The 12,511-nt window shown below is 47.3% G+C and overlaps 1 protein-coding gene across 1 annotated transcript in view; it reads left to right on the top strand.

The window, feature by feature from the left end:
• Nucleotides 1-12,511, top strand: part of FAM133B (family with sequence similarity 133 member B) — a 156,106-nt gene that overhangs the window by 77,066 nt on the left and 66,529 nt on the right. Inside the window, exon 6 of the mRNA XM_068235019.1 lies at nt 4,154-4,225. Within this exon, the coding sequence (XP_068091120.1) occupies nt 4,154-4,225 (72 nt within the window). The remainder of the gene's footprint in view (nt 1-4,153; nt 4,226-12,511) is intronic.

The following is a 12,511-nucleotide window of genomic DNA, read 5'->3' as shown; positions in this document are numbered from 1 at the left end:
TACAGTACAGAGCATGCATCACACTACAGGACTCCCCTCCCCCAGTATACACCCTACAGCTAGTGTGTACAGTACAGAGCATGGATCACACTACAGGACTCCTCCCTCCCCCAGTATACACCCTACAGCTAGTGTGTACAGTACAGAGCATGGATCACACTACAGCACTCCCCCCAGTATACACCCCACAGCTAGTGTGTACAGTACAGAGCATGCATCACACTACAGGACTCCCCTCCCCCAGTATACACCCTACAGCTAGTGTGTACAGTACAGAGCATGGATCACACTACAGGACTCCCCCCTCCCCCAGTATACACCCCACAGCTAGTGTGTACAGTACAGAGCATGGATCACACTACAGGACTCCCCCCTCCCCCAGTATACACCCTACAGCTAGTGTGTACAGTACAGAGCATGGATCACACTACAGGACTCCCCTCCCCCAGTATACACCCTACAGCTAGTGTGTACAGTACAGAGCATGGATCACACTACAGGACTCCTCCCTCCCCCAGTATACACCCCACAGCTAGTGTGTACAGTACAGAGCATAGATCACACTACAGGACTCCCCTCCCCCCAGTATACACCCCACAGCTAGTGTGTACAGTACAGAGCGTGGATCACACTACAGGACTCCTCCCCCAGTTTACACCCCACAGCTAGTGTGTACAGTACAGAGCATGGATCACACTACAGGACTCCTCCCCCAGTATACACCCCACAGCTAGTGTGTACATTACAGAGCATGGATCACACTACAGGACTCCCCTCCCCCAGTATACAGCCCACAGCTAGTGTGTACAGTACAGAGCACGGATCACACTACAGGACTCCCCTCCTCCAGTATACACCCCACAGCTAGTGTTTACAGTACAGAGCATGGATCAAACTACAGGACTCCCCTCCCCCAGTATACACCCCACAGCTAGTGTGTACAGTACAGAGCATGGATCACACTACAGGACTCCCCTCCCCCAGTATACACGCCACAGCTAGTGTGTACAGTACAGAGCATAGATCACACTACAGGACTCCCCCCTCCCCCAGTATACAGCCCACAGCTAGTGTGTACAGTACAGAGCATGGATCACACTACAGGACTCCCCCCTCCCCCAGTATACAGCCCACAGCTAGTGTGTACAGTACAGAGCATGGATCACACTACAGGACTCCCCTCCCCCAGTATACACGCCACAGCTACTGTGTACAGTACAGAGCATGCATCACACTACAGCACTCCCCTCCCCCAGTATACAGCCCACAGCTAGTGTGTACAGTACAGAGAGCATGGATCACACTACAGGACTCCTCCCCCAGTATACACCCCACAGCTAGTGTGTACAGCACAGAGCATGGATCACACTACAGAACTCCCCTCCCCCAATATACAGCCCACAGCTAGTGTGTACAGTACAGAGCACGGATCACACTACAGGACTCCCCTCCCCCAGTATACACCCCACAGCTAGTGTGTACAGTACAGAGCATGGATCACACTACAGGACTCCCCCCTTCCCCAGTATACACCCCACAGCTAGTGTGTACAGTACAGAGCATGGATCACACTACAGCACTCCTCCCTCACCCAGTATACAGCCCACAGCTAGTGTGTACAGTACAGAGCATGGATCACACTACAGCACTCCCCTCCCCCAGTATACACCCCACAGCTAGTGTGTAAAGTACAGAGCATGGATCACACTACAGGACTCCCCTCCCCCAGTATACACCCTACAGCTAGTGTGTACAGTACAGAGCATGGATCACACTACAGGACTCCCCCCTCCCCCAGTATACACCCCACAGCTAGTGTGTACAGTACAGAGCATGGATCACACTACAGGACTACCCTCCCCCAGTATACAGCCCACAGCTAGTGTGTACAGCGCAGAGCATGGATCACACTACAGGACTCCTCCCTCCCCCAGAATACACCCCACAGCTAGTGTGTACAGTACAGAGCATGGATCACACTACAGGACTCCTCCCTCCCCCAGTATACACCCCACAGCTAGTGTGTACAGTACAGAGCATGGATCACACTACAGGACTCCCCTCCCCCAGTATACACCCTACAGCTAGTGTGTACAGTACAGAGCATGGATCACACTACAGGACTCCCCTCCCCCAGTATACACCCTACAGCTAGTGTGTACAGTACAGAGCATGGATCACACTACAGCACTCCCCTCCCCCAGTATACAGCCCACAGCTAGTGTGTACAGTACAGAGAGCATGGATCACACTACAGGACTCCCCTCCCCCAGTATACACCCCACAGCTAGTGTGTACAGTACAGAGCATGGATCACACTACAGGACTCCTCCCTCCCCCAGTATACACCCCACAGCTAGTGTGTACAGTACAGAGCATGGATCACACTACAGGACTCCCCTCCCCCTAGTATACACCCCACAGCTAGTGTGTACAGTACAGAGCATGGATCACACTACAGCACTCCCCTCCCCCAGTATACAGCCCACAGCTAGTGTGTACAGTACAGAGAGCATGGATCACACTACAGGACTCCCCTCCCCAGTATACACCCCACAGCTAGTGTGTACAGTACAGAGCATGCATCACACTACAGGACTTCTCCCCCCCCCCCAGTATACACCCCACAGCTAGTGTGTACAGTACAGAGCATGGATCACACTACAGGACTCCCCTCCCCCCAGTATACACCCCACAGCTAGTGTGTACAGTACAGAGCATGGATCACACTACAGCACTCCCCTCCCCCAGTATACAGCCCACAGCTAGTGTGTACAGTACAGAGAGCATGGATCACACTACAGGACTCCCCTCCCCCAGTATACACCCCACAGCTAGTGTGTACAATACAGAGCATGGATCACACTACAGGACTCCCCCCCCCCCCCCCCAGTATACACCCCACAGCTAGTGTGTACAGTACAGAGCATGGATCACACTACAGGACTCCCCACCCAGTGTACACCCCACAGCTTGTGTGTACAGTACAGAGCATGGATCACACTACAGGACTCCCCTCCCCCAGTAATCCCCCCCACAGCTAGTGTGTACAGTACAGAGCATGGATCACACTACAGGACTCCTCCCCCAGTATACACCCCACAGCTAGTGTGTACATTACAGAGCATGGATCACACTACAGGACTCCTTCCCCAGTATACACCCCACAGCTAGTGTGTACAGTACAGAGCATGGATCACACTACAGGACTCCTCCCCCAGTATACACCCCACAGCTAGTGTGTACAGTACAGAACATGGATCACACTACAGGACCCCCCCCCAGTATACACCCCACAGCTGGTGTGTACAGTACAGAGCATGGATCACACTACAGGTCCCCTCCCCCGGTATACACCCCACAGCTAGTGTGTACAGTACAGAGCATGGATCACACCACAGGACTCTTCCCCCCCCCCCCCCCAGTATACACCCCACAGCTAGTGTGTACAGTACAGAGCATGGATTACACTACAGGACTCCCCTCCCCAGTATACACCCTACAGCTAGTGTGTACAGTACAGAGCATGGATCACACTACAGGACTCCTCCCTCCCCCAGTATACAGCCCACTGCTAGTGTGTACAGTACAGAGCATGGATCACACTACAGGACTCCCCTCCCCAGTATACACCCCACAGCTAGTGTGTACAGTACAGAGCATGGATCACACTACAGGACCCCTCCCCCCCTCCCCCCCCCCCCCAGTATACAGCCCACTGCTAGTGTGTACAGTACAGAGCATGGTTCACACATTTCCTATTTAGACATAATTATAAAAACATCCAGACTTGCTAGAAGGATGGTGTGAATCATCAGCCCCTTCCATTTGCACTGCTGAGACTCCTCCCAGTCTGCTCTAGACTCCTCCCAGTCTGCTCTAGACTCCTCCCAGCCTGCTCTACACTCCTCCCAGCCTGCTCTACACTCCTCCCAGCCTGCTCTACACTCCTCCCAGCCTGCTCTACACACCTCCCAGCCAGGTGAGACTCTTCCCATCTTGCACAGACTCCTCCCAGCCTGCTCAGACTCCTCCCAGCCTATTCTATGTTTTTCTGAGAGGTTTATTATCAGGGATGTCAGAGGAACTGCATGAGTTGCCATCTTGTCTAACTTGCATCTCACCAATTTCACCTTTATTGTCTCTGGTCAAGTTATCTTCATCATCTTCTTCTGCATCATCGCGTTCTACTTCTCCCAGCAGCTCTGATGACTCTGACGGGCAGGTGAGTGACCGTGTCTGTCCTCTGTACTCTGCTATGTAGTATATTTCTGTCTGTCCTCTGTAATCTGCTCTGTAGTATATCCGTGTGTCTGTCCTCTGTAATCTGCTCTGTAGTATATCCGTATGTCTGTCCTCTGTAATCTGCTCTGTAGTATATCCGTGTGTCTGTCCTCTGTAATCTGCTCTGTAGTATATTCGTGTGTCTGTCCTTTGTAATCTGCTCTTTAGTATATCCGTGTGTCTGTCCTCTGTAATCTGCTCTGTAGTATATCCGTGTGTCTGTCCTCTGTAATCTGCTCTGTAGTATATCTGCATGTCTGTCCTCTATAATCTGCTCTGTAGTATATCCGTATGTCTGTCCTCTGTAATCTGCTCTGTAGTATATCTGCATGTCTGTCCTCTATAATCTGCTCTGTAGTATATCCGCATGTCTGTCCTCTGTAATCTGCTCTGTAGTATATCCGTGTGTCTGTCCTCTGTAATCTGCACTGTAGTATATTCGTGTGTCTGTCCTCTGTAATCTGCTCTGTAGTATATCCGTGTGTCTGTCCTCTGTAATCTGCTCTGTAGTATATCCGTATGTCTGTCCTCTGTAATCTGCTCTGTAGTATATCCGCATGTCTGTCCTCTGTAATCTGCACTGTAGTATATTCGTGTGTCTGTCCTCTGTAATCTGCTCTGTAATATATCTGCATGTCTGTCCTCTATAATCTGCTCTGTAGTATATCCGTGTGTCTGTCCTCTGTAATCTGCTCTGTAGTATATCCGTGTGTCTGTCCTCTGTACTCTGCTATGTAGTATATTTCTGTCTGTCCTCTGTAATCTGCTCTGTAATATATCCGTGTGTCTGTCCTCTGTAATCTGCTCTGTAGTATATCCGTATGTCTGTCCTCTGTAATCTGCTCTGTAGTATATCCGTGTGTCTGTCCTTTGTAATCTGCTCTGTAGTATATCTGTGTGTCTGTCCTTTGTAATCTGCTCTGTAGTATATCCGTGTGTCTGTCCTCTGTAATCTGCTCTGTAGTATATCCGCATGTCTGTCCTCTGTAATCTGCTCTGTAATATATCCGTGTGTCTGTCCTCTGTAATCTGCTCTGTAGTATATCCGTATGTCTGTCCTCTGTAATCTGCTCTGTAGTATATCCGTGTGTCTGTCCTTTGTAATCTGCTCTGTAGTATATCCGTGTGTCTGTCCTTTGTAATCTGCTCTGTAGTATATCCGTGTGTCTGTCCTCTGTAATCTGCTCTGTAGTATATCCGCATGTCTGTCCTCTGTAATCTGCACTGTAGTATATTCGTGTGTCTGTCCTCTGTAATCTGCTCTGTAGTATATCCGTATGTCTGTCCTCTATAATCTGCTCTGTAGTATATCCGTGTGTCTGTCCTCTGTAATCTGCTCTGTAGTATATCCGCATGTCTGTCCTCTGTAATCTGCACTGTAGTATATTTGTGTGTCTGTCCTCTGTAATCTGCTCTGTAGTATATTCATGTGTCTGTCCTTTGTAATCTGCTCTGTAGTATATCCGTGTGTCTGTCCTCTGCAATCTGCTCTGTAGTATATCCGTGTGTCTGTCCTTTGTAATCTGCTCTGTAGTATATCCGTCTGTCTGTCCTCTGTAATCTGCTCTGTAGTATATTCATGTGTGTCCTCTGTACTCTACTCTGTAGTATATTTGTCTGTCCTCTGCAATCTGCTCTGTAGTATATCCGTGTGTCTGTCCTCTGTAATCTGCTCTGTAGTATATCCGTGTGTCTGTCCTCTGTAATCTGCTCTGTAGTATATTCATGTGTCTGTCCTCTGCAATCTGCTCTGTAGTATATCCGTGTGTCTGTCCTTTGTAATCTGCTCTGTAGTATATCCGTCTGTCTGTCCTCTGTAATCTGCTCTGTAGTATATTCATGTGTGTCCTCTGTACTCTACTCTGTAGTATATCTGTCTGTCCTCTGTAATCTGCTCTGTAGTATATCCGTCTGTCTGTCCTCTATAATCTGCTCTGTAGTATATCCGTGTGTCTGTCCTCTGTAATCTGCTCTGTAGTATATCCGCATGTCTGTCCTCTGTAATCTGCACTGTAGTATATTTGTGTGTCTGTCCTCTGTAATCTGCCCTGTAGTATATCCGTGTGTCTGTCCTCTGTAATCTGCTCTGTAGTATATTCATGTGTCTGTCCTCTGCAATCTGCTCTGTAGTATATCCGTGTGTCTGTCCTTTGTAATCTGCTCTGTAGTATATCCGTCTGTCTGTCCTCTGTAATCTGCTCTGTAGTATATTCATGTGTGTCCTCTGTACTCTACTCTGTAGTATATCTGTCTGTCCTCTGTAATCTGCTCTGTAGTATATCTGTCTGTCCTCTGTAATCTGCTCTGTAGTATATTCGTGTGTCTGACCTCTGTAATCTGCTCTGTAGTATATCCGTATGTCTGTCCTCTGTAATCTGCTCTGTAGTATATTCGTGTGTCTGTCCTCTGTAATCTGCTCTGTAGTATATCCGTGTGTCTGTCCTTTGTAATCTGCTCTGTAGTATATCCGTATGTCTGTCCTCTGTAATCTGCTCTGTAGTATATCTGCATGTCTGTCCTCTATAATCTGCTCTGTAGTATATCCGCATGTCTGTCCTCTGTAATCTGCACTGTAGTATATTCGTGTGTCTGTCCTCTGTAATCTGCTCTGTAGTATATTCGTGTGTCTGTCCTCTGTAATCTGCTCTGTAGTATATCCGTATGTCTGTCCTCTATAATCTGCTCTGTAGTATATCCGTGTGTCTGTCCTCTGCAATCTGCTCTGTAGTATATCCGTCTGTTTGTCCTCTGTAATCTGCTCTGTAGTATATTCATGTGTGTCCTCTGTACTCTACTCTGTAGTATATCTGTCTGTCCTCTGTAATCTGCTCTGTAGTATATTCGTGTGTCTGTCCTCTGTAATCTGCACTGGTGTATATTCGTGTGTCTGTCCTCTGTAATCTGCTCTGTAGTATATCCGTGTGTCTGTCCTCTGCAATCTGCTCTGTAGTATATCCGTCTGTCTGTCCTCTGTAATCTGCTCTGTAGTATATCCGTATGTCTGTCCTCTGTAATCTGGCCTGTAGTATATCCGTGTGTCTGTCCTCTGTAATCTGCTCTGTAGTATATCCGCATGTCTGTCCTCTGTAATCTGCACTGTAGTATATTTGTGTGTCTGTCCTCTGTAATCTGCTCTGTAGTATATTCATGTGTCTGTCCTCTGTAATCTGCTCTGTAGTATATCCGTGTGTCTGTCCTCTGTAATCTGCTCTGTAGTATATCCGTGTGTCTGTCCTCTGCAATCTGCTCTGTAGTATATCCGTGTGTCTGTCCTTTGTAATCTGCTCTGTAGTATATCCGTCTGTTTGTCCTCTGTAATCTGCTCTGTAGTATATTCATGTGTGTCCTCTGTACTCTACTCTGTAGTATATCTGTCTGTCCTCTGTAATCTGCTCTGTAGCATATTCGTGTGTCTGTCCTCTGTAATCTTCTCTGTAGTATATCCGTATGTCTGTCCTCTGTAATCTGCTCTGTAGTATATTAGTGTGTCTGTCCTCTGTAATCTGCTCTGTAGTATATCCGTCTGTCTGTCCTCTGTAATCTGCTCTGTAGTATATCCGTATGTCTGTCCTCTGTAATCTGGCCTGTAGTATATCCGTGTGTCTGTCCTCTCTAATCTGCTCAGTAGTATATCCGTGTGTCTGACCTCTGTAATCTGCTCTGTAGTATATTAGTGTGTCTGACCTCTGTAATCTGCTCTGTAGTATATCTGCATGTCTGTCCTCTGTAATCTGCTCTGTAGTATATTAGTGTGTCTGACCTCTGTAATCTGCTCTGTAGTATATCCGTGTGTCTGTCCTCTGTAATCTGCTCTGTAGTATATCCGTCTGTCTGACCTCTGTAATCTGGCCTGTAGTATATCCGTGTGTCTGTCCTCTGTAATCTGCTCAGTAGTATATCCGTGTGTCTGTCCTCTGTAATCTGCTCAGTAGTATATTTTTGTGTCTGTCCTCTGTAATCTGCTCTGTAGTATATCCGTATGTCTGTCCTCTGTAATCTGCTCTGTAGCATATTGGTGTGTCTGTCCTCTGTAATCTGCTCAGTAGTATATCCGTGTGTCTGTCCTCTGTAATCTGCTCAGTAGTATATCCGTGTGCCTGTCCTCTGTAATCTGCTCAGTAGTATATTTTTGTGTCTGTCCTCTGTAATCTGCTCTGTAGTATATCCGTGTGTCTGTCCTCTGTAATCTGCTCTGTAGTATACCCCTGTGTCTGTCCTCTGTAATCTGCTCTGTAGTATATCCGCATGTCTGTCCTCTGTAATCTGCTCTGTAGTATATTCGTGTGTCTGTCCTCTGTAATCTGCTCAGTAGTATATCTGTGTGTCTGTCCTCTGTAATCTGCTCAGTAGTATATCCGTGTGCCTGTCCTCTGTAATCTGCTCAGTAGTATATTTTTGTGTCTGTCCTCTGTAATCTGCTCTGTAGTATATCCGTGTGTCTGTCCTCTGTAATCTGCTCTGTAGTATACCCCTGTGTCTGTCCTCTGTAATCTGCTCTGTAGTATATCCGCATGTCTGTCCTCTGTAATCTGCTCTGTAGTATATTCGTGTGTCTGTCCTCTGTAATCTGCTCAGTAGTATATCTGTGTGTCTGTCCTCTGTAATCTGCTCTGTAGCATATTGGTGTGTCTGTCCTCTGTAATCTGCTCTGTAGTATATCTGCATGTCTGTCCTCTGTACTCTGCTCTGTAGTATATCTGTCTGTCCTCTGTGATCTTCTCTGTAGTATATCAGTGTGTCTGTCCTCTGTAATCTGCTCTGTAGTATATTGGCGTGCCTGTCCTCTGTAATCTGCTCTGTAGTATATTTGTATTTCTGTCCTCTGTAATCTGCTCGGTAATATATTCCTGTGTCTCTCCTCTGTACTCTGCTCTGTAGTATATTGTATGAACAGACACCAGTCACCATGCTTTACCGTCAGTGATGATAGGCGGGGATGTGACTATTTGGTGATGATAGGCGGGGGATGTGACCCGTCAGTGATGATAGGCGGGGATGTGACTATTTGGTGATGATAGGCGGGGGATGTGACCCGTCAGTGATGATAGGCGGGGATGTGACTATTTGGTGATGATAGGCGGGGGATGTGACCCGTCAGGGAAGATAGGCGGGTCACTGTGATGATAGGCGGGGATGTGACTATTTGGTGATGATAGGCGGGGGATGTGACCCGTCAGGGATGATAGGCGGGGGATGTGACCCGTCAGGGATGATAGGCGGGGGATGTGACCCGTCAGGGATGATAGGAAAAAGAGAGCAGAACCCATCTGCACCCAAGTCTCACTTCAATGAGTCATAAACACCAGAGGTATATATGATTAAAATAAATATCATTTATTAATACACTTAAAAAAGTTAATGTTGAACATACAGTTTTAGGTGATCTGAGTGTCTGGGCAGCTGAGGAAAAAAGATGTCGTTATATAGCAGCAGATATACAACAATAGGCCATAATTCAAACCAAGGGATAATAGCATTGCACTCCAAATGTTAGAAAATAACCCATATGGCTAAAAGGTCCTTGATGTAAGGATGCTAAGATGCAAAGAGAATTATACAGTAGCAGTGATAAGTTGACATATAGTTCCTGTCCACAAGCAGGCAACTCGTAGTGCAAAAAAAGACTCCTGTCCACAAGCAGGCAGTTGATGGTTTTGGAGGATCAGGGATTTCCTATAGGCCAAGATGGAGCCCAAACTTTCAGGTAAGCAAGTATTGTAACGACAAAGATCCAACTCTAAGTTCCCGTCCAAAAGCAGGCAACTGTGTTTCAAAAGGATCTCGAGATGTAGTAAGGAACCACTGTATCCTGGAAATGCAGTATTATAGCCAAAAGAAGCAATCCAAAGTTCCTGTCCAGAAGCAGGCAACTGATGTGGATAGTAAGGTTGGTGTTTAGTGATTCAGTAGTATCCACCATTCGCATATAGTAGCACATCACATATTCATTGCATCATACAAACAAGGTGTAGCATCCATAGGATCAACTGGTAGTTCAATATGAGTGGTATATAACAGTCCCAATGTGAGGCAATAGAATAGGCCTCAACATATATGGTGAGAGAAGTTTAGGTTGCTGTTGCAGGCTTACATGTCCTTGTATTGATGCCAGGTGTCAGCCTCCATGAGGGATCGTAAGTGGTGCTGCTATACAGTATCCTCAAGCCGCCCAGACCTTGTCTACCGGTTTCGCCGAAAGATTCGGCTCATCAGGACACAGACCGCCAAGTGTGTATGTCAGGGACGGTCTCCGAGCGCCTTAAATGGCGTTTTACGTCGAGGAGGCCCAAGCCGCGTGACTTCCGTGGGCGCGGCTTCTGCGCTCCAGCGTGGTCCGGCCGGAACTCACGCACGCACGCCCAATGCGTGCTCTGCGCCGTTCCGGCCGGTAGCCTGGCAACAGAATGGGCTGGGCCAGGGGCCGGACAGTGCTCGCCGATCCCGCCCTTCCCCCCCGCCAGGCTAAGTGCTGTATGCGAAGGCGAAGAACGGAGCAAGCCCCAAGGAAGGAAGGGAAAAAAGACACACGTACATTTAAGGGAAGAGGAAGGGGAAGAAAAAAGGAGCATGCTCCAAGAAACATCACCTCCACACAGCACAACGGACTCTTAAGGAAACCGAGCCTGAAACAAAAGATACTATATTAGATCAAATTGTCACATTCCTCATACATAAATAGAACAAAGAGACACATGAATACATTGTTATTAAAGACATCTAATGTCAATGGGAAAAAAATGTACTATAAGGAAGAATGTATATGCACCATCAAAAGAGAAAGGCTGCAAAATTATAAGGAAGGCAGCCCTAAATTTGGGGTGCCGCAAGCGGCCCCCCCGTCCAGCCCGGAAGGCCCCAAGCGGGGGCGGAGGTGCACCAAACCCACCCCCCCGTCACATCCCCCAAACCACCCCAGACCCGCACATCACCCTCTCAAAAGCTTTATACAACTCAAAGGAAAGGGGCATATTTTAGGCTATCGTTAAGTCCTGGGGATTTAGTTGCCTTGAGGTTATAGATCCAACGACACTCACGCTGTGTCAGGATCCTATCGAAGTCACCTCCTCTCAAAGGTGGATGTATCCTATCCACAGCACTGAAAGAAATTTTATTGAATGGATTCAGTTCACATGCTATGACATGTCTTGCGACCGGTGAGCCAAGATTATGGCTCACCACGTCGTTGACATGTTCATAGATTCGGCGACGTAAGTTCCTAGTCGTTTTGCCTATATAGAAGGCGCCACACACGCACCAAAGTACATATATGACACCCTCTGTGGCACAATTGATAAAATGTCTAATTTTTACAGTCCGATTTACATGTGGAAAGACATTGAGTCGACCCACCTTAATATAAGGGCACTGATTGCAGGAACCACATCTGTATATCCCCCAATCAGTACATGAGTCTCCTCGTTGATTCCCTTGGTAATGGCTTTTAACAAGTTTATTTGAAATAGTAGGAGCTTTCCTGAATGTCAATTTCGGTTTGTCTGAAACACATTGGCGTATCCTCACATCATCAGTGAGGACATGCCAGTGTCTCTTTAGAATTCTATAAAATTGGTCCTGTTGTTTATTATACTTGGTGATGAGGGGAACAGTGTCAAGGAAACTGTTCCCTCTCTTGGGCTTTCTCTGGACAATCAAAGTGTCTCGATCTGAGTCCACTGCTCTTTTATAGGCCTTTTTGATACATGACCCCGAATATCCTCTAGCCTTAAATCTAGAATTTAGTTCCGTTGCTTCCAGCTTGAAATCCTCCAAGCTGGAGCAGTTTCTTCTGGCCCTTAAATATTGACCCACCGGTATGCTATTGATTAAGTGTGCAGGGTGAAAGCTTCCTGCATGCAATATAGCATTAGAGGCAGTTGGCTTCCGATACAGCTTTGTAGTGATGGTCCCGTCTTCCTTTACCCCCACTTGGAGGTCGAGGAAGGGCAATGATAGTTTGTCAAAAGTACATGTCAACTTTAAATTCAGGGTGTTAGTATTTAGCATGTCCACAAATTCTAGGAGGAGTTCTTCCCCTCCGGTCCACAACATAAAAATATCGTCGATGTACCTGTGCCACACATCAATGTGACACAGGTACTCGACAATGTCATCATTAGAAAATATGTCCGCCTCCCACCCCCCCAGGTACAGGTTAGCGCACGACGGGGCACATGTTGTCCCCATTGCCGTTCCCTGCACCTGGAGGTAGTGGGAGGTACCAAACACA

Source organism: Hyperolius riggenbachi, chromosome 5, assembly GCF_040937935.1.
Source record: "Hyperolius riggenbachi isolate aHypRig1 chromosome 5, aHypRig1.pri, whole genome shotgun sequence".
NCBI lineage: Eukaryota > Metazoa > Chordata > Amphibia > Anura > Hyperoliidae > Hyperolius > Hyperolius riggenbachi.
Note: the sequence above shows the minus strand (reverse complement) of the source record. Positions and strands in the feature narration are given on the sequence as shown.